Source organism: Panthera onca, chromosome B2 (genome assembly GCF_046562875.1).
Source record: "Panthera onca isolate mPanOnc1 chromosome B2, mPanOnc1 haplotype 2, whole genome shotgun sequence".
Classification (NCBI taxonomy): Eukaryota; Metazoa; Chordata; class Mammalia; order Carnivora; family Felidae; genus Panthera; species Panthera onca.
The window spans coordinates 55,873,361-55,897,318 of NC_138343.1; the positions used below are offsets into that span (position 1 = coordinate 55,873,361).

At 35.2% G+C, this 23,958-nt stretch overlaps 1 protein-coding gene across 6 annotated transcripts in view; it reads right to left on the reverse strand.

Moving 5' to 3' along the window:
* Positions 1-23,958, reverse strand: part of KHDRBS2 (KH RNA binding domain containing, signal transduction associated 2) — a 600,763-nt gene that overhangs the window by 343,329 nt on the left and 233,476 nt on the right. For all 6 annotated transcript variants that reach the window (XR_013555660.2, XR_013555659.2, XM_078447041.2 and 3 more), the window contains exon 3: positions 22,200-22,316. Coding sequence is in view for 4 of the 6 variants with exons in the window: in XM_078447041.2 (XP_078303167.1) it covers positions 22,200-22,316 (117 nt within the window). In the remaining 2 variants the exon portion in view is untranslated. The remainder of the gene's footprint in view (positions 1-22,199; positions 22,317-23,958) is intronic.

Genomic DNA, 23,958 nt, shown 5'->3' on the forward strand with positions numbered 1-23,958 from the left:
TTCACCTTGCAAACGGATTGCCTATAAAGTTGGAAAAGTGATTTCTCTTCATGAAGTGAAAATGTTTAATTAGCCAACTGCAGTGGGAATTTATCATATTCTAAAGCATTCTCAGGTTTGCCAAAGGCTATAGGCGTATTTGAGTTCATCAGTCCTGTATCAAAACAGTAAATCTGGAGAATCTGTATTCCATCCTGTGTTTCAATATCAATCATCTTACTAGGAAAAAAAATTCTGGACAAATTATTTGTGTGCTGTATGAAAAAAATACCAATTAAGATTACTAGAACAATTATAACTTCTATGTTGTTTTGTCTATTTTCAGTTGTGATTTTTCATTAGATTTTTTTCCCTATTTCATTTTAACTAAGTTTACCGTCTTCCTTGGAATATTACCTCAGCTTCTAGTTTCTAATGCACCATAGGCAACCATCAAATTTTAACAGAAAGTCCACTTCAAAAATTTTCTGGATTCTCATTTGATCAATGCAATCTTTCAACAGTATATGCATGATATACAGATTTTTCCTATCAGATAAAATTGTTTTATTGCAGAATTTAAGTTCTCTGGTTTTTGCTGTTTTTCTGTAATAATTCTTTATGTCATATGGTAGCAAAAAAAATTATTGGTGGTCCTCAGAGAGCTGGCACCAGCTTTTGCAATGAAGTAGCATAATGCCATCATCAAAATTAAGTTCCAAGAGAAACATTTAAAAGCCTGGATTCAAAAGGGTAGGCTTCTATGACTTTAGAAATATTGCAAGATCCTCTGCCTGGAATATGTGAAAGAATAAATATGCAGTACCTTCAAAACAATATTTTGCATTTCATCTTAAGCATGTGTCTAGGTAAGATTAGGAGAACTTATTTAAAAAAATTTTAATGTTTATTCATTTTTTTAAGTTTTCTAACATTTAGTCATTTTTGAGAGACAGAGAGAGCGCAAGATGGGGTGCAGCAGAGAAAGAGACACACACACAGAATCCAAAGCAGGCTCCAGGCTGCGAGCTGTCCGCACAGAGCCCAATGCGGGGCTTGAACTCACGAATCGTGAGATCATGACCTGAGCCGAAGTCTGACGTTTAACTGACTGAGGCACCCAGGTGTCCCATAATGTTTATTCATTTTTGAGAGACAGAGCATGAGTGGGGAAGGGGCAGGGAGAGAAGGACACATAATATCTGAGGCAGGCTTCAGGCTCTGAGCTGTCAGCACAGAGCCTGACGCGGGGGGGGGGGGGGGGGGGGGGGGCGGTGGCTTGAATCCACGAACTCTGAGATCACAACCTGAGCTGAAGTAGGACACTTCACCAACTGAGCCACCCAGAAGCCCCTAGAACTTATTTTTTCAAAAGTTATTTACTAGTATGTATGTAAGAAAGTTTCATAAAAACTGAGTTTATTGAAATGTGTGTCAGATTTTCAAAAATATTAATTTATCAAGCAACTTCTGTCTACAAGAAACAACCTGGCCATGTGTTTATACATCTTAGTGGAGTTGGTACAAAACTACAAAGTCTGATTGTAAGAAAAACAGCAGGTTTGAGTCAAATGGTCTTGAGTTAATGTTGGTTTTGGAACAGATGCTCTTTATAAAATCTTAATTGATCATAAAGACAAGTTTGCTTCCCAGTGTTCATTTTTCATACTTAATTGACATTATCCACACTTTATTTTACTTTTTTAATATGAAATTTATTGTCAAATTGGTTTCCATACAACTTTAATTTCTTGTTTAGTTGCAAAACTGTGACTTAAAACAACACCCTACTTTGAAAAAACTACTTTTACTCAAAAATTAGTAGTTTTGTGACTATTATTTTTGGAATACTCAAATAAGTAAAGATCTGATAGTTTTAGAGATTAAGGGAAAATTATGTTTATTATTATATTTATCACTAAAATAACAACAAAAACAGTGAAAAAAAACCTTATGGCTTCCACAACATTTTGGACCCTTATGTAAATTGAATTTTCAGTCGGCAATATATTTACAATGTAAGACTATAAACATAATAAATTTGAGATTATTTGATATAATTATTTTCTTTGCATACCTAAATAATTTCTTAAATTACTTACATATGCAAAGAATTTACTCTGCAAAATGTAAATATTGCTAAAAAAAACCAAAACCAATATTTTTTAACCTTATATCCATTGTTCTTTAAAACTAAACAATTACTTTTTCAGCATCTATGTAGTTATTTGCATCTTCAGGGCACTAAAAGTTCCTTTTCTAGAGTTTATTGATCATATACCTTGACAAAAAGAATTTGTTGAAGGTGCACTTCTTATATAAAAAACACATCAGTGAGTTATATATGCACACAACTTTAATTAACATATTATTGTAGTAAATATTAATATTCTACAAAGTTTAAACATTTTTTAATATTTACTTTCCACTGCACCCATTTATCATCTTGCATAACTGTGAAGGTCTCTGCACCTGCATGTAAGGAGCTAAAGCACAGACTGTGAAAATTCCTCTAAATATTTTTTTCTTAAGAGAGAGAAAGAGACTGCATGAGGGGCACAGGGCAAAGGAGAAAAGATTTTAAGCACACTTCACGCCCAGTGACAAGTCCAAAGTGGGGCTCGATCTCACAACCGTGAGATCATGACCTGGGCTGAAATCAAGAGTCAGATGCTTCACCGACTGAGCCACCCAAGGAGCCCCCTCTAAATATGTTTTTTTTTAAATTTTTTTAAAGTTTATTTTTGAAAGAGAGAGAGTCAGAGAGTGAGCAGGGGAGGGGCAGAGAGAGAGGGAGACACAGAATCTGAAGCAGGCTCCAGGCTCTGAGCTGTCAGCACACAGCCCGACGCAGGGCTGGAACCCACCAACTGTGAGATCATGACCTGAGCCGATGTTGGACACTTAACTGAGCCACCCACACGCCCCTAAATAATTTTTTTAAGAAAACCATAAATTACTGCAGTCTTGTCGTATCTAAACTTATTTAAAGTCATAATTTTAAAATCAAAATGACTTACTACAGACACATTTTGAAAGCAAAATATATTATTGTAGAATTTATCAAGATAAAATAATTTATAGACATCAATTTTTCTAAACAAGACAATTAATCTTTAATGTTATATTACAAACCAAATCATTCTTTAGCTATTTAAATTCTGTTTGTCATATTTTTGAATTATCAAGGGATCTAATTTCTCTGGGTTTTAAAAAATTGCTTCTTTGAGCTTTTATTTTTTCATCATTCTATTTAATTGTAGCCCTGTAAGGTAATTTAATGGAAATGTTCTATTGTGGCAATGCAAAATTTCTTGTAACAATTGTTAACTGTAACAATTAAAGTATATTAAAAGTATTTATCATGATCCTCACAAATACCAATAACACACAAATAGAAACCTGGAATACATGATCTGTACAAACAATTCAGAAAAATCTCTATTTGTCTACATGTAAAAACGCCAGAACAGCAGCAATTAAACTAAAGCATAAAACAAAAATTTATTTTACAAAAATCAATGAGTATTAAAAATTAATCATTTTCATATCTAAAAATCAGAAGAAAATTACTCTCATGATGAGCAAACATCTCTAAATTTGTCAATATTGTGAGATTCCTATACTAAATAGAATTGAAATTGAATTTTGATGGATACGTGTCCCAGTTTCACACTATAGAGATGGTCCGGCACTGGCATGCAATTCTGCTAAAATACTATGCTAATGATGATTTGAATTTTATTGTCTCAGAAATTATGTTTAATTTGACATGTTTCCCTGAATCATTTATCTCAACTTTACTACTATCAACTGCTTACAAGTTTCCTCTTCCTAACTTTTATTACTCCATGAAGTACCTTTAAAGATATTGGGGTATTTCCATCTCTGGGAGGAATAATTTGTAATTACTACTTATTACTTTAGAAAATGCATTTTATAATTTTTTTTTTTGTATTGAAAAAACTGTTCTTCCATGTATCTACATTTTTTTCTAAAAAAAGTGTATCTGTCTCAATATGTATTTCTAAAGGACAGAGATTTATTTACTTATTTACTTCCCTTATTTATTTTATCTTTAAATTAAAAAATTTTTTTTCAATGTTCGTTCATTTTTGAGAGAAAGAGAGAGACAGAGTGTGAGTGGGGGAGGGGCAGAGAGAAAGAAGGAGACACAGAATCTGAAGCAGGCTCCAGGCTCTCAGCTGTCAGCAAAGAGGCTGAAGAGGGGCTCGAACCCACAAACTGCGAGACCATGACCTGAGCTGAAGTCAGATGCTTAACTGACTGAGCCACCCATGCGCCCCATTTTTTATATTTTTAATGTTTGTTTGTTTGTTTGTTTTTTATTTAGAGATGCAAGAGGGTCAGAGAGAGAGAGAGAGAGAGAGAGAGAGAGAGAGAGAGAATCCCAAGCAGGCTCTGTGCTGTCAGTGCAGAGCCCAATGTGGGGCTCGAACTCATGAACTGTGAGATTGTGAACTGAGTCAAAACCAAGAATTGGATGCTTGCCCAAGTGAACCACTCAGGCTCCACAAGGACAGTGACTTTTTAAAAAACATAGCTGCATTACTATCATCACCCACAAAAATCAACAATAAAATGTTAATTTCAATATTATCAATTTAGTGTTCATTTATCCAATTTAATTATTTACATTTTGTTTCTTATTTTGAGGATTGAAATTAAGTGCATGTATTGTGATCAGACTCGATGTTTCCTAAGTCTTTTTTTTTTAATTTCTAGGTTGTTCCTCAAACTGTCTTACTTCCTCACATTTTTTTTTTCTTTTAGAAGATACCAAGACACTTTATTTCCCCCTGTAGTGTTGTGAGAGATCAGCTTTTATTATATCATTGTTATGTTGCTTAACATGTTCTTCCTTCTCCTGTACTTTCTATAAATTTTTCATTATATCTAAACACTTGGTAAAAATTAGATAAAACTTTCTAGCAAGTAGTTGTCATAGGTGGTATCGCATGCTTCTATCATGAAATAAAAAATATTTGATGTATTCAATTCACTGGAATTATTGTCCTTACTGATGCTAAAATTGTCCTGTCTTTGAACAGGGGGAGCCATTTCGAATTGGCTCCTAAGACTTCTGTACTTAACCCTGAAGTAAACAGATTTCCTAACTTCTATTGTGACAAGGAGCTTCAGGCTCACAGTTTTAATTTACCTACTTGTATTTACACTTCTCATTTCTTATATAAATGATAGGATGATATACATAATTTTCTTGGCTATGCTTTGGTCATTTAACAATATAACATAAAGATAACACAGTAAACCCATTACATTTGTTTTGCATTGTAAATTACTCAGAACGAACTTATAGAAATATAATTTCATTAGTTCTTGTGTGTTACTTACAATTTAAGCTTTTTATGTAGAGAGGTAGTATGGCTGAATAAAAGTTCTTGGTTCACAGCATCTTATATAGGTCAGTTGATTATCTCTGGCAAAAACCATTGCTGAGATAGTCTGATTTTTTTCCCCCTCTCATAAGTGACTTAGTATTTTTGCTTTCATGAACAAAGACTTTTTTTTAAGTATTATTATTTTTATTAGGGTATATCTAATACCTTTTAGGGTAAATCTAATACAATTGTCCAGAGTACATTGTGAACATTTTCTATATGTTCATATATGTTTCTATATGTAGTTTCTTTCATTTTTTTTAAGTTTATTTATTTATTTGAGAGAGACAGAGACAGCACAAGTAGGGAAGGGGCAGAGAGTGAGGGGGAGAGAATCCCAAGCAGACTCCATGCTGCCAGCCCAGAGCCAGATGTGGAGCTCAAACTCACGAAACCATGAGATTATGACCTGCACCAAAACCAAGAGTCGGACGCTTAACCAATTGAACCACCTAGGCAACCTTCTATAAAGAGTTTCAAGAATGCTTTTAGTTCCAGGAAAATTTTATTCATTATGGCTTTTTATTTTGCTCCTTTGCTTGTGTTTTCTTTTTTGAGAACTCCTTCTGTATATACGGTGGATTTCTTTGCCTGTATTCTATATACATATCCTTTCAAATTCTAATCATATTTAAATTTAAGAAATTAGTATTTGCTTTTAGTTGCTCTTTTGTTTCTCCTTTTAAATTTCTTTAAGGTATAGTTGACATAAAATGTATTAATTTCAGGTGAACAACATAGTGATTTCACAATTCTATTTAAAATTCTATTCTTTTGTTTCTCTATTTTTAAGTTCATTTATTTTGAGAGAGAGAGAGGGTGTGCACAAGCAGGGCAGGGGACAGAAAAAGAGAGGGTGAGAGAGAATCCTAAGCAGGCTCTACACTCAGAGCAGAACCTGATACAGGATTCAATCCCACAACAGTGGAGATAATGACCTGAGCTGAAACCTAGAGTCGGACATTTAACTAAGGCCACCCAGTCATCCCTCTTTTGTTTCTCTTAATTTATTCTTTATTTCCAAAATTCATTTTACTTTTATTAATAATTCATTTTCTTTTACTTATTTTTTATATTCAAGTTAGTTAACGTACACTGTAGTATTGGTTTTAGGAGTAGAACCCAGTGATTCATCACTTACATATAACACCCTGTGCTTATCCCAACAAGTGCCTTCCTTAAAGCCCATCACCCATTTAGCCCATCCCCACCCACCTCCTCTCCAGCAGCCCTCAGTTTGTTCTCTGTCTTTCAGAGTCTCTTATGGTTTGCCTCCCTCTCTCTTATCTTATTCTTTCTTTCCCTTCCCCTATGTTAATCTGTTTTGTTTCTTAAATTCCACATATGAATGAAATCATATGATATTTGTCTTTTTCTGACTTATTTTATTTAGCATAATATACTCTAGTCCCATCTACACTGTTGCAAATGGCAAGATTTCATTCTTTTTCATCACCAATATTCAATTATGTGTATATATATATATATATATATATATATATACACATATATATATATATATCACCTCAGTGGATGGACATTTGGCTCTTTCCATACTTTGGCTATTGTTGATAGTGCTGGTATAAACATTGGGGTGCATGTGTCCCTTAGAATCAGCATTTTTGTATCCTTTGGATAAATACCTAGTAGTTTAATTACTGGGTCATAATAATTCTTTCCTCAGTCCTGTCATCTCTCTTTATGAATCTCTCTTCCCAATTAAATAATTTGAGGTTATTTCAATACTTCCTTTTTTTAGTTTGGTATTAAATATGAAACTACATGTTTTACTTGTTTGGTGTGCATCTTTCTGTTTTGATTTTCATTCTGATGCTTTATCATTTCTTAAAATAGCTCCCTATGTAATTCAGCCAAAATCCTTTCCTGTTGCTCATTTTTAAGTGAAGAGAGATTTTCTTTACTGTTCAGTATGTGGAGTAAACACTACCACCCCCTCTTTTTAGTTTTCCAAAAGGATAAAAAAATACAGCCTCTTGCCTTCTGAAATCTACCTTATCTGCTCAATGATCCATTTAATTTAAATATTCTATTTTTGCCTTTTTTTTTTTTTTTTTTTTTTTTACTTCCTTGCTTAGTTTGGGGCTGTGCCCAGCAGCTTCTCATTGTGTGGCTCAGTCTTAGAATTTCAAGAGTTCATAGAACCCAGGCTTTCCCAGTATCTTCAGATCTTGAAGTGGACTCAATGACTTCACCCATAAATTCAGGTATAAAACACCTCTGGAGGGGCACCTGGGTGGCTCACTCGGTTGAGCGTCTGACTTCAGCTTAGGTCATGATCTCAAGGTTCATGAGTTCGGGCTCTGCATTGGGCTCTGTGCTGACAGCTCAGAGCCTGGAGCCTGCTTCCGATTCTGTGTGTGTGTGTCTCTCTCTCTGCCCCTCCCCCACTGCACTCTGTCTCTGCATCTCAAAAATAAAGAAAAATAATAAAAATAAATAAAAATAAAAATAAAACACCTCTCAAGGGTCAGCTTCTATTCTTAGATTTACCTGACAAATATTATTACCTGGGCATCTGCCTGTACTTGTGCCATCAGAAATCACACTGTTTTGTTTCTGCTTTCCCTCAACAAACGCTAATCTTGCAGCTTTCATTGCTTTATCTCTACCCACTTGCATTTTGAGGTTGGTGGAAGATAACTGTCATGTAGTTTTGGTATACATGCTGATTTGTTTCTAAGTATTTTGTGTTTCCTATCTTATTTGTACTGTTTTTTATTTATTTTCTTTCTACCTATATTACTTACATTGTATTCACCATGTATCTTTTGTCAAAGCTCTCAGTCATATATTTTTATTGTACTTTTTAAAATATCAGGGTATGTTTACATGCATGTGGAAATGTATGTGCAAAATCAAACTAGTAACGCTCACTGGCAACTCGTTTTCTTAAAGACATTAGTAAAACACCTGTTTAAATAAATTAGTGTTCAACGGAGGGTTGCTGGAGGGGAAATGGGCAAGGGATGGGCTCAGGTGATGTGTATTAGGAGGGCACTTGTGATGAGCACTGGGTGTTACATGTAAGTGAAAATCACTAAATTCTACTCCTGAAATTAATATTACACTATATGTTAACTAACTAGAATTTAAATAAAAACTTGAAACAATAAAATACATAAGTAAAAAATAAAAAGAAATATAAATAAACTAATTAATGTTCAACTCTTAACTAATCACTTTAGCAGAATGGGAAAAGTTGCTTGTCAACACATGGGAGAATTCACAAGACTCTCTGCTTTAGAGTAATAAGATATGTCTGCAAGATAACCAAGATTAAAAAGTTATAATTTTTATTTTTCTCTTGTGTCATGAAGTTACTTGCTCCAAGCTATAACTAGAATTGTTAAATTATTTGAACAAACAATAAAAATGGTAATATTTTATGTGGAGATGGATCTGGCAAATTTTATCCTTAAAGAGTTTAAGCCCTCAAAAAGTCAAATATGGTCACAAAGTACAGTATAATTCCACTAAGTATGGGTAATAGTCCCTTATATTTTAAATTTTTTTTTTAACGTTTATTTATTTTTGAGACAGGGAGAGACAGCATGAACGGGGGAGGGTCAGAGAGAGAGGGAGACACAGAATCCAAAGCAGGCTCCAGGGTCTGAGCTGTCAGCACAGAGCCTGACACGGGGCTTGAACTCACGGACCGTGAGATCATGACCTGAGCCGAAGTCGGCCGCTTAACCGGCTGAGCCACCCAGGCGCCCCTATATTTTAGAAATTTTATATAATAATTACCCAAATCTTATTATTGGTAGCATATACTTTAATAATATTAAAAATATAGAAAAATTCATAACCACGTTTTAGTTAAAAGACACAATAAAATATTTGGGATAGCAATAATACTTTTTATCAACATCAATATGACCAACTATCATTTATTACTTCACATTTGGGAGAGAAGAGTCTTTGTTTATTTGTTTGTTTGTTTATTTGTTTTTTTAACATGGATGATGTATGGCACTAGACAAAACCTTCAAATAATTTATAAAACATGCCTGATTTATCTAACATTCTTCTTATGAAACTGTTTCATAAAATGTATCAATATTTTTAAGTAAACTACATCTATCACCTACTATAGTGTCTAAAAAATTTATGAATCACTAACATCATGAGGAAAGATAACTAGGGTTAGAAATTAATTTGTAACTCCCATGCAATAGGCCATGAAAGACAAACATTCTCCACATTAATGATCTAAGTACGTCTATCCTCTATAACATAAAATAGCTGAGTGGTTCATCTGCATTCAATGCCTCTAATACGGCATGAAGGAGAAAAAGATCAGAAATCTAAGCAGCAAAGAGAAAGCAGGAGTATGAGATATTACCAGACTTGAGGACTTTCATAATAAATCAGTCTCTAAGATTTTCCCCTAGTAAAGCAATGATATGAGATATGATGTGAGGCTCACAGATTACATCTTGGATAAAAATCTATTAATATTATACATAGATTTTGCATGTTTATTTATTTTTAGGTGAAAGTGCATATGCAGGTATAAAATACTTATAGTAAGAAATAAAATTCTTTGAGTGAGAGAAAAACAGACATTATCTTTTGAAATAAGCCCTCCATCTTTCATTAGAGGGAAAGACTCCTTACAGTCCCAACAGAAAGATAGACATTGAACTTAATGCCCAGAGTTTAATTTTACAGTAGAAGAGAAAAGAAGAGAAAGCAGAATTTTTTTTTTGGAACAGCCACAAGAGATTCACCACTAAACTGTCAGAGCTGAGAAATGGGAAATCTGTTTTAACATCAGATGCGAGGGAGGAGATGAAGACTTTTAATATCACCACTCCGGTGCACCAGCAATAAAACAGGGATCTTGCAGCATCTGTTCAAAGTCTGATGTAATTCTTTGGTGAGTATTCCCTTAGAACAATATAATTTTCTAAAGTATCAACCCTAGAGTGTGCAATTCTTCAGAGAAGGTTAAATTTTCCTCTCAGTTATAGAGATTTGAAAATGCCACTGCTAATTACATGGAAATATTAGACGCTTCATGAATCAATTTGGTAGAACTATTTAAATTGATGCAGATGGCTTCATTTATCTAACAAATCTCATCTCTCTGGCTTGGGAATCAGAATCTCCAGTTTGCATCTGAACTCTGGTATCCTAATTTAGGGCACTGCTGAAAAAAAAATTCTCCCAAACCTTAATTTAGAAATGATTATTTGCAGAATGAAAAATGAATAACTAATAAAATAGTCTTTCACGGAACTAATAGATGTCACGAGTGTCAAGTAAACCATACCAAAAATCAGAAAGTAAATTTATGACCAACACATTAGGAATACTTCTTTCTAACTTTCTAAAAAAATTTATAGCCCTGTGGTAAATGTATTATATTAATGAAAAAGATTATATTAACGTCCTTGTTCTTTAACTTTCAAAGAATAATTCCCAAATCCTCTATTGTGAACTCATATCTCCATACAACAACATATATGAATCTTTACAGCAGCCTTATTCATAATAGCCTAAACTGTAAACAATCTATAAATAATCATCAAAAAATGGGTAAATTTTGGTGTAGCCACACAATGAAAAACTTCTCAGTGATGTAAAGGAACAAACTATTGATACATGCATCAACATGGATAATCCTCAAAAACATTATGTCAAGAGAAACAACGCAGAAGCAAGCTATATACTGTGTAAATTAGTTTATGAAATTCTAGGAAAAGTTAAAAGATGGTAACAGAGAGCAGATCAGAGATCTCCTAGGACCAGAGTGTGAGGCAAGGCCCAAAGGACATTTTTGGTGTGACAGAAACATGCTCTATCTTGATTGTGATGGTACAAGCATGACTATGTACATTTGTACACTTAAAAGTGGTAGATTTTCGGGGCACTGGGTGGCTTAGTTGGTTAAGCATCAGACTTTGACTCATATCATGATCTTACAGTTTGTGAGTTCAAGCCCCGCACTGGGCTTTCTGCTGTCAGCACAGAATCTGCTTCAGTTCCTCTGTCCCCTTCTCTCTCCGCCCCGCCCCCACTCATGCTTTCTCTCTCCCTCTCTCTCTCAAAAATTAATAAACATCAAAAAAATTTTTTTTAAAAGTGTTAGATTTTTGCATATGTGAATTATACCCTAATAAAAGGCAAAAAAATATGATCTAGGCCTGGTGGCTTTAAAAAACAAACAAACAAACAAACATTGGCTAGAGGAAAAACATGTGCACTTAAATGACATTTTTGGTTTATAGCCTTAAGAATTCATAGCAATGTGGAAGAAACTATTACACTTGCAACTAAACATACTGTGACCAATTTTCTGACCTTAAACCTAGAGGGATGAAGAAAAACTCTTTCCTCTTAAAGAGGAAACTCTGGGCTCCTAACACAGGCAGACTTCCCCAAAAGCCCATGCTGCTCTTACTCTTGCCCTAAGAACAGGACTAGGGTTGGAAAGTGGTGACCTTCTTCCCTGTATGAGTTGTCATGAAATGCAGACAACTGTTACACCCCAACATATGGGCTGTTAACTCAGGGACTCCCGGCACAGGGTCCCTTTCCCCTTTTTCATCCATCTGGGGTGCATACTGTCTGTGATAAACAGCACAGAGGTTGGATGAAAGCATTTTCACAAATAAATTATATCTAAACTACTCAGTTTTTTTTTTTAATTAAAAATATTTTTTTAATGTTTATTTTTTTTTGAGACACAGAGCATGAGCTGGGGAGGGGCAAAGAGAGAGACACAGATTCTGAAGCAGGCTCCAGGCTCTGAGCTGTCAGCATAGAGCCCAACACGGGGCTCAAACCCATGAACTGTGAGATCATACATAACCTGAGCCAAAGTTGGACACTAAACCAGCTGAGCCTCCCAGGAGATCTTTTTATTTAAAAAAAAAAAAATTTAACATTTATTTATTTATTTTTTGAGAGACAGAGAGAGACAGAGCACAAGGTGGGGAGGGGCAGAGACAGAGGAAGACAGAATCCAAAGCAAGTCTATGCTACTCAGTTTTAAAGAGGCTAGATCATGATGAAAAATCATGGTCAACTCAATCTTTTATATCCTGCAGGTAATTTTATATTATTTAAAGTAATTTGGATCCATTTTCTTCTTACCTTGGGTGTAGCAGTTTAAGAAACAGCAAGATAAAATTTAGTAAAGTCTATTGCTTCCAACGTTATGGCTCCTTGAAATTAATCTGCCAGTTTAAACAAAGTATTTTCATGAAACTGGTCCTCCTATTTATGTTTTCTTTTTTACCTCATATAATTAAATATTTCCTAATAATTTCCCAGTAATCTCAAGCAAACTACTGTCTCTTGGGCAACAATATATTTTGGTTATAAAAATCAATGAACTAAATAAACTAGCATTTTTACTTTCTCTGCCAAGATTATATAAGCCAATGTACATGTGCATGTGTATGTGTAGAATATGGAAACACATGGTTTACACCTCTGATCAATTCAGTGAAAATTAAGACCACCCCACAGTCACCTTCATAATATTAAGGATTCCTCAAGTTTAATTATTACGACCCAGATTATTATGTTAAAGATATAGAATTGCCCATAAAACATAATTCTGCTTTATCCATATTATGAATTCTTCCTTAAGACAAATGATAATCAAAATAAAAGTTTCTACATGCTTTAAGATTGTTATAGTTACAATTATTTTTAAAATGTGGATATCACTTTTAATCTAAAATGTATAGAATTGAGATCCTAAAAATATTCTTTAAAATTATTTTAATGTTTATTTTTGAGAGAGAGAAAGAGAGACAGAATGTGAGTGGGGAAGGGGCACAAAGAGAGGGACACAGAATCTGAAGCAGGCTCCAGGCTCTGAGCTGTCAGCACAGAGAACCAAGTGGGGCTCAAATTCACAAACCGAGCATGACCTGAGCCGAAATCAACTCTTAACCGACTGAGCCACCCAGGCACCCTGAGATCCTGAAAATATTAACTCAGCCCAAGGAAGGCTATGTCTGTTTAGTTGATGGCCTCTTATTCTTTACTGTTTATTCTCCTGGTTTGGTAGTGGTGACTGTTGACTTAGTTTGATTTAAGTAAATATGATGGTGGTGCTGCTGAGGAAATAAATATCTCTCACATATTTCAGTAATATTCAGGGAAATAGAAATGAGAGCTATTCAGTATTCAAACACTGGAAAATTTTTTCTGATTTTAAATAATTTTAGCTCTAAAATTGTTTTAAGGTAGACAGGTGAAAGGAAGAAAATTAAGAAAAATGGGGGAGAATATCCCATAAAAGTGCCAAATAACTGAAATAATTTTTTTTCAAAACATGCAAAATATCAAAAGGAAGAGAAAACAGTAAGCCTACTATTGAGAAAGAAGCAGCAGCAAATACAGGGCTTAATAAACTTAGAAATGTGAACATAAAAACTTCTGCAGATATTCCAAGTTTTCTAAATCAATGGTTACATTTTTTTGTTTTGTTTTGGACCCCATAGTGATGCGAAACTGTAGCTGTTTAGCAACTATATACCTATAGGTTAGGCATGCCTTATCTGGGGTAAACTACATGCAAGAATACTGGCATATATTCACAGTTCATCTCAAAACCCTGACCTCAAAAGCAAAAAAAATTAAATGTTAGTATTACCAAAATTAAAACAAATGCTGTTTGCACAGAAAGTATGTGACACAATAAATATCTTTGCAAGTAACATTTCAACAATAAATATACTAACAAGAAATCTAGGGGCGCCGGGGTGGCTCAGTCAGTTAAGCATCTGACTCTTCATTTAGGCTCAGGTCATGATCTCGCAGTTTGTGAGACTGAACCTCACCTCTGGCTCTGGCCTGACAGCACAGAACCTGCTTGAGATTCTATCTCTCCCTCTCTCTGACCCTCCCCTGCACTCTCTTCCTCTCTCCCTCCCTCTCTCTCTCTCTCTCTCAAAATAAATAAACTTAAAAAAAAGAAGTTTAGGTAATTTCTGATATTTAGATATTAAGAAAGACATACATGGAAGTGTGTCCTGTACTGACTTGTGGTTGGTCACTCCTGTAACTAGGTTAAGTGCTGGTGACAAGCAGTATTGAACAATTAGAAGCACAGTTCACAGAGAAGGCCTTGTGAATGGCATCCCGGGAAGTATATAAAACTTTGTCTCAGCCACTAAAAGTCAAGTGGTGCAATTGATTGTGTTCATAGCAAAATACATAAAATTTCATTTGTATCCTGGCTTTTTCATTTTTCTTGGTCTTTTTATTTAAATTTTTTTTATGTTTGTTTTTGAGACAGAGAGAGACAGAGCATGGGTAGGGGAGGGGCAGAGAGAGAGGGAGGCACAGAATCAGAAGCAGGCTCCAGGCTCTGAGCTGTCAGCACAGAGCTCGACGTGGGGCTCGAACTCACAAACCGTGAGATCACGACCTGAGCCGAAGTCAGTCGCTCAACTGACTGAGCCACCCAGGCGCCCACCGCCTTTTTTTTTAATTTAACATTTTTTTTTATGTTTACTCGGTCTTTTTGATTTCAATTTTGGTGAACCAATACAGAAAGCAAAAGTGAACTCAGTTATCTGTTAGACTAAGGAGTTTGGCTACTTTGTCCTTCTCTGGGCTCTGTTTAGCATCATGAACCATAACCAGAAAAAAGAGCTCTCTACTTTTTATCAAGGGTTGTCAAGAGCTCAAACAAAATTTCAAGTATTCATGACAACACTATTCAACTATGAATGATTCGTGTATTTATGGCTGATAAAACTAGATTACTATTTAACTTTTGAATGGTTTGTGAAATTAAAGAAAACAATAAGGAGAAAGCAGAGTACAAAGTCAAAAACATCACTGCAACTAATGAAATTCAAAATCTGAATTAGTGCTGATAGTGCACTTAAGTGCAGGATTTTTCTCTTTAACATTACTCCCGTCCCATTATCCTCTTAACTGTATCTCTAAATTCCCCAAGCTGCACTAGAACAAGTAGTCCAAATTTCTCTTCAAAGAACATCTATTGGGGTCAAGTTCTAACAATTTAAAACAAACATGCAACATTATCTTTCTAGAAATGTACAAATAACAACCTTCCATCAAAGGTTTTTCTAAGAGTTAAAAACCATAATTTTTTTTTTAATTTTAGATCACCATTCTTATTTGGGTTGACATTAAAATTACCCATAAAACTAAAAATGTAGTAGTTCTTACAACGAGCAAAATAAAGTTATCTGGGAAATTTTTCTTTCTCATTTGACCTATTATATAAACCCAATATATTCATTGTCTATCTGTGTGGGTCTATTGCTTTGCTCTGGTGATTCTTATGTGTCTACTGGAATTTGTAACGTGTGGGCAGAGCGAAGACTGGGTCTAGTTTAAAAAAGCAAAGCAAATATTAATACTTAAAAAACATATGTTGAGAGGGATAAGCCAACTAAACATATATGTAGCACTAAATATTATAAAATATATTAATAGTATATGAATGTATATCAGTAAATTGAATCACCTTAGGATTCTGCTTAGAAATTCTTCCCTAACATAGGAAACTGGTAAAGAAAGAAGTCAATGGGTAAATAGATTGCAGGTAACCTTGATGGTAGTATACTGTATAACTTGATCCCTTATCTAAATTCCACCATCTGTAAGAAAGTTAAGAAATGACTGATGAAGCAACAAACTCAGTTAATGTTCTCAGCACAAAAATGCCACATGGTCCTTTTCTTGGCTACAACAAACCTTCAACAATCTGACCTGGTCCAAAGGAGGGACTAAGAGAGAAAACTATCCCAGTCTTGGTTTGGGGCAGTACATTCCGTATGGCGCAATACCTTCCCCTTCTGGGATCTATGTAACATCCCTGACAAAATGCCACAGCACTCATTTTCGCAGGCTGTAATAAAATTAAGAAACCTTACAAAGAAATAAAAATTACCTAACAAATTAACCTTGACTGAGTCTCTTGGCATTAAAGTAGACATTCAAAGGTACAAAGGCCTTAAACCAGCTTTATGACTAGCTTAATACTTTTTAAGTCAAACATTCTGGAAATCTTTGAATTGTCTTTCTTGGAAGACTTTTCTCTTACTGGCAACTTTGAAACAGAACTTTGACATATGCTTCAAAATAAGGTGCAGATAAATAACAAAAAAAATCAAAACACCAAATACACAAACCCACACAAATCCCCAGAAATTTTCAAAGTCTGTAGTAATTGCCATGAGAGGGCAGCAGAAACACAAGAGGACAAATCCAGTATTCGGAAAATTGCTCACAATGTTGAGAATCTTTTAATTTTATAAATAAAATTGTAGGAATATGTTCCAGTCATCTAATGTTATATAAGTAACCATGTCAAACTTAGTTGCCTAAAATAACAAGCATGTTACTATGTGCATGGATTCTGTGGGTGAGGGATTTAGACAGAGCACAATGGGGATAATGTGTTTTGATCCCAGAGCCTGGGGCTACACATAGGACGCCAACAATCTGTGATCACTCAAATGGCTAGAGGCCGATACCATCTGGAGAGTTCTTTACTTGCATGTGTAATGCCTGGGCAGGGATGACTCAAACGCTGGGCTCCACTGGGATTCCCCACTGGTACCTACACAAGGCCTCTCCATTTAACTGGCTGGAGCCTGCTTTGGATTCTGTCTGTCTGTCTGTCTCTCTCTCTCTCTCTCTGCCCCTCCCCAGCTCGCACTCTGTCTCTCAAAAAATCAACATTAAACAAAAATAAAAATAAAACATATATATAATTTTGATTCACCACATGCAAAACACTGCCACCTCATGCTCTGTCAATGAAGCTTATGAAGACCAGAGCTTGGATAGATTTATGGAATTTGTTTCGTTTTGTTTTCATTCTTAGGTCAAAGCCCACTGCAATGAATGACAAATTATTTACACATAAAAGGGTTGAAGATGTTAATGTAAAAATTATTTCTCACTAGTGTGATGATATATTTCACTCTTCAACTCAAACCTGACTATATTAATTGTTTGGTCACTTGGAGTCGTAATATATCATAGGTTGATATAACCTTGTGTTCGTTCGCCATTAAAACTGGTTTCCTTGCATTCTCACAAAATATATGTTTGCAATCCAGTGTTCCTTAGCACATGTGCCACTGCTCAGGTGTAACCGTTTAGTCTGTTAAAATCTAATTTCTCAAAATTCAGAAATCCAAGAAACAGACGAATGCAGTGAATAAATAAAAAATAAATTTCCACCTATCTGTAATTTCTGATATACTCTTTGTCCTTCACAAACTCAAGTGATATTTAAGCAAAGAATAATGCTTACTCCCCTATCTCTGTTTGGAAGTCACGATTGGGCTAAGCATTCTTTCCTGCAGAGGGGAGCTGAGAAAAAAATATTGTTGATCTATGGTGCAGTTTATTACGGGGCACAGCTAAAATTAAAATCAGGGTGTCTGGGCTCTTGATTTTGTGGGATTACAAGTTGCTTTGTTGTTGGGGGTGTTAAAAAGTTGAAACAGAAGTCTACATAACCGATCCCAGCCTGACTGACAGGCAGTGAGCAGAGCCTCTCCCCTTCAGGATTTGAGAGACTAACAGTGCTGTTTGATGTGAGGCATAGCCCAGAAGCCAAATGAGAGAAGGATGATTGGTACAGGGTTCACACCCACCAGGCAGCAGCATCACTTTGAAGGTTTTCGGTTGATTTTATTGTTGATGAAAATCAAATTGCCATGAAATCAGAAAGGATTTACTAAAGTAGCCATCACCCAATACAGAAGATATATTATAAAATAGAAACTGCACATGATATTAGCACATCAAAGAGAGAAAGGCTTGCCTAGAGAATTATCACACAGTTTCACATAAAACTCCACCAAATGGCACTTTACTTTTAACATATAATAACCAGCATGTTCTAAGACTCCATGCCAAAATTTCAACCAAGCTTATTAACAGAAATGCCAGAATACCTGTCATTACAACATCATTTATTTGCAACATGTCTATTTGTGATTTCCATTTAAGGACAATGGAAGTATGCAAGAAATTTGCTTTGATGCTTTCCGCTGTTTCTTCACTGTTATCGGGGTGACTGGCTTTTGTCTGATTTTCTCTAAACTCTCAAACCTTTTCTCTTGAAGATAATATGTTTGCTCCTCACTCTTTTCAAAGATAAGCCTGTAGACCACTGCTTCCTCTGTTCTCCCTCACCAATCTCTGCCATCAGCATCACTAAAAATAGCAACACTCTATCCGAAGCTACAGTAAGTTACCCCTGAAGATTGCTCAGAAGCAACCGCTAGTGAAGCCGGCAGCTGCATGGTTATTTCGAACTGGCTGGCCATATGGTGCATGAGGGACGTAGACTTTAAAGAAATTTCTGAACTGCCAGTTAATTTCCTGAGATATTTTGAAATATTGCAAACATGCTGTATATGTTACCTCCTAATTTTCTCTAAGAATACCTTTATCATCACAATTTAAAAGCCAGCTTCTGTTCAAGCATCCCTGCATAGTTTTAGGTAAAATGTGAGTTCATATATTCGGTGATCTGACCACTATGGGAATAAAATATTGAATATACGGTAGGATTTTGCCACTGGTATTACCTTGGATATTACCACACTTCACTTTGTTTTCGCTCTGTTTCCTTGCTTTGCTTATAGAGTTATTGGCTAGGTATCACAAAACTAAAAGGAATATTTCCCCCAAATCCATCAAATCCAAAATAACACAAATAAAAACATTAAACTTGGTAGAAACTCTTTACTACACTAAACCACTAGAACTATTTTCTATACCATGCAATTTTATAATGATCTTAGAATAAATCTTAAAATGTCATGCTTTGCTAAGGATGAAAAAGTCTTATTAGAATTATAAAATTAAATGAGTATGTCACTCTTTCCACCTACTAATTCAATGACTGATGCTTTCTTAACTTTTTTTTTTTTAACGTTTATTTATTTTTGAGACAGAGAGAGGCAGAGCATGAACGGGGGAGGGTCAGAGAGAGGGAGACACAGAATCCGAAACAGGCTCCAGGCTCTGAGCTGTCAGCACAGAGCCCGATGCGGGGCTCGAACTCACAGACCGCGAGATCATGACCTGAGCCGAAGTCGGCCACTTAACCGACTGAGCCACCCAGGCGCCCCTCTTAACTTTTTTTTTAAAGAAAGTGTTAAATAGGGGTGCCTGGGTGGCTCAGTCAGCTGGGTGGCCGACTACAGCTCAGGTCATGATCTCGTGGTCTGTGAGTTCAAGCCTCGCGTCGGGCTCTGTCCTGAGCGCTCAGAGTCTGGAGCCTGCTTCGGATTCTGTGTCTCCCTCTCTCTCTGCCCCTTCCCTGCTTGCTCTCAGTCTCTCTGTCTCTCTCTCTCAAAAATAATAAACAATAAAAAAAATTAAAAAAAAAAGCATTAAACATATCAGGATGTTTAATTAAATTAAAAGTTTTGTGAGGGCTTGACTCATGTCTAATATTTATTTTCTATAGAGCATGATATTTAATCTACAGTTTAAGCACATAGCAGAAGTGCAAGACTTTTGCATAGTTATTTTGTCCTGACTTAGACAACTACCCAAGTATCTCCTTTTTGTCGTGAAGCAAAGATCAAGTTTAGGACATACATTGTGTAGCATCTTAATAGCAGTGTCAACACAGAAAAACAATCCGTATTATTTCAATCCATAATAATTATTAAATTGTGCTTATTCACTTATTTATTATCTGTCTCTGCCAATGGAATGTAAACTTTAGGAGGAGACTACGGATGACACATAGTGTGACACATAGCAACAAATACTTCTGCAATTAATACATGAATATATTCCTGTGTGGCTGTATAATACATACACACAGAGGTACTTCCACAGAAGAATCATGTGAGTTTTATTTATTTGTTAAAAGAATAAAATCACATATAAAATCTTTCTTCCTGATCAGGTCGTGTTGGGAAGAGGTAAAACAGCAGCATAGTAATCAATGTTTTAACAAGGATTTATTTTTTTATTTTAATAAAGTGTTTACTAAGGTGAACTTTTGCATATCCACGTCTGTGGTTTTATGTTATCTTTGTGCCCACAACCCTTGGCAGTTAAGATCGTATCTAGATTCTATAAAATGTAGTTTACAGTACAATACATTATTGTTGTTCCTTTTTTAATATTAAAAAATTTTTTTAAATGTTTATCATTTTTAAGAGAGAGCACAAGCGGGGGAGGAGCTGAGACGGAGGAGACATAGAATCTGAAGCAGGCTGCAGGCTCTGAGCTGTCAGCATAGAGCCCAACGCGGGCTCTAACCCATGAACCCTGAGATCATGACCTGAGCTGAGGTCAGAGGCTTAACCGACTGAGCAACCCAGGCACCCCTATTGTTGTTCTTAAATGTTCTTATTTTCTTTCATTTTGTAGAAGAACAATGAAAATAGTTGAAGCATAGGCAAACATGATGGATCACCCAAAAAGTAATCAATGAGAACCTGGATTTCAAGCAACAGCTAATATTAGTAAATTAAACATAATGGAAACTTACTAGAACCAAATTTGTTTCCTCCTAGATTTTCAAATACTTATGCTGGTACCTAACAGGAAAAAAGGCATCCAATGTACAACTTTGTGAACAGAAAAAAAAACTTTCAAATATATGGGAAAAAGCAATAAATACTCATTTACTTTGAAAGCTACGGAGGGAGGGACTACACAGATACTCTGAGTAGGCAAAGCTGACAAGGATATTTCTCCAGCTGGTGGGAGTGTACAGTTTAATGAGAGAAACCAAACATTTCAATAAAATACGTTGTGATGAGAGGATTTAGCCTGTCACAGGAGGTCAGGAAATCCCTGTTGGGGAGATGATGCCTGATCTAACTCTTAAGAAAGTTTGAAGAATATAAAAAGTGCACAATATGAAGTTTACATTGTAAGATTATGAGCTATCTGTACAGTGACATTTCCCACTATAAATTTATTCAAGATTTCACATTAACAGTTAAAAGGGAGAATTCCTAAACAATTTTCTAAGTAATTCCCATATTCAGAAATAAATGTTTGAAAATTATATTTTCCATGGTAACATACTGAATCAGAAAAGCATGGCCTGATCAAATAATACTACCTTAACACACCCACCTTTTCTCAATGAATCTTAAAGGATCCTTTATGAATAGATCTCTATAAATGGTTGTTATTTTTCCAAAACAGTGAATTATAACACATTGAAAATTGCTTTCATTTTATAAAATGGGACAATGATGTCGTTCAGATATGAAGGAAATCATTTCAAATATCAAAGTTCACATATTTCTTAGCTTATTTGTTCTTTTGAGGTCAGGTGAATTGAAACATTTAAGAAAATGAGTGGAATTCTCTTAGATTTGCAGATGAGTATTTGAAATTGCTTTAGATAAGAGGGCCAGAGTGAAATGGAGCAAAGAGACAAAAAGAGACAATGATATAATGGATGTGATTAGGTGACATAGTTGAAGAGAGAAAGGGGATCCAGACAGGGAATTAAAGAAAATGAGCATAGACATATAGAAACATCCTACAGAAGACACAGAAAAAGTGAAAAGATTTGACAACAATTTACACAAAGGACTAAAGAGAATAAAGATATGGAATTACATGTTCTGGGGGAAAAAAGGCGGGTAATTGATTTTTACGAAACTGGAAGAATCAACAGGGAGTGCAATAGGGTGGTCCCAGAAGGTGAAAAATCACAGGAAATGATGGGACAACACTGCAGATATGCTTGTAAGTTTGGCCATCAGTGTTACAGGTAACCTCCTGTATGTGTTAAATATCAAATTCAAAGTTCAGTACCTTTGCTTTATCTCTCATTGATCCTTTGCCCAGGATAGACATTTTAGCACCTGTTTCTTCCTGTAGTCTCTTCAAGGAGTTTCCTCTTGGTCCAAGCAATTTCCCCACAAAATTGAACTAGGAAACAAAATCAATAGAATTCTGTTTTAAAGTAGAAAAAAGTAATAATTTTCACCAAAAATAAATGATGGGCTGTGGGCTTTTCAAACTTTACCATGCAGAAGAGAGTTAGGCCATTCACACACACAGAGACACATACACACACAAAACTATTTCAGATCTTCTCATCTACGATCCATTTTAAGAAGGATGCCTCTTCCTAAAAGACTGCCAAAATCAATAATATATTGAACCATGTCATATACTTACATAATCGAATAAATAAATCACTTACAAAAAAGAAATTAGGGAGGAGCACAATGGTTACAAAATTACTAAAAGCTTTTTCTCTCCAAACAGATTATTGAAAACTACACATATACAGAAAAGTTTAAAACACTACTGATAGTGCATACATACAAAACAGTTTCTCTAAACAGGAAATTCTAGAGGGTCTATTCAGTATGTTATTCTTCCTAAAACATAGTTAAAACTAGTGAAATAAAAGCAGTTATTGGAGTATATTGTCAGTTACTAACATACTCCACACCAAATGACTTGAATAATCTTTCACCTATTAATTTAAGAAATAGAAAGGGCTTTGGGGTGCCTGGGTGGTTCAGTCGCTTAAGTGTCCGACTTCAGCTCAGGTCATGATCTCAAAGTCTGATTCGATAGTTCAAGTGCGCATCGGGCTCTGTGCTCACAGCTCAGAGCGTGGAGCCTGCTTCCGATTCTGTGTCTCCCTCTCTCTCTCTGCCCCTCCCCACTCACGTTCTGTCTCTCTCTCTCTCTCTCTCTTTCCCTCTCTCTCTCAAAAATAAAGAAATAAATTATTTTAATAAAATAAAAAATAAAAAGGGGTTAGAATGCACCAAAAACCGTAGAATGCACCAAAAGCTGTGTTGGGTAAATGAAAAACAAAGATAAATAAAATTAAGTAACTTCTTTCTAAACGAGAGTTTTTCTCTATATATTTTAAAATCCATAATCCTGTAGTAAAAAATACACCCTACTGAGTGGTGAAAGACTAAATGCTTTTCCCCTAAGTCTAGGATAAATTCAAGGATGTCTGCTTTCACCACATTTATTTAATATTGTACTGAAGTGTGGATTGTTGTACCTATAGGGAAGTAGATAAATAGAACAGTACAAAATTCAGAAAGACTACACTTACAAGGTAAATTGATGTTCAGAAAAAGTGCCGAAGTAATAATATTTGAAAAGCAAATCTTTTTAGCAAATGGAGCTAGAACATTTGGATAATCATATGCAAACAAAACAAAACACCAAAAGAAAACAAACACACAAAAAAACTTTTCTGTCCCACCTCGCTTTTAGGCAAACTTTATTTTGAGATCTATCGTAGATCTAAACATGAAATCTAAAATTATAAAAATTCTAGTTAGAAAGCATAGAAGAATGCCTTTGCAAAGTTAAACTGGGAAAAGTTACTTAATATGAAGCAAACAGCACTCACTAAAGCTTTTGCTGATCCCAAAACCACTAAGAAACTGAATAGACAAGCCACAGATTGGGAGACTATATTCCCCGTGTATACATCTGAAAAATGATTAGTATCCAAATGTAACACTGTATGTTAACTGACTGGAATTAAAATACAAACTTTAAAAAAAACTAGTATCTATGGGGTGCCTAC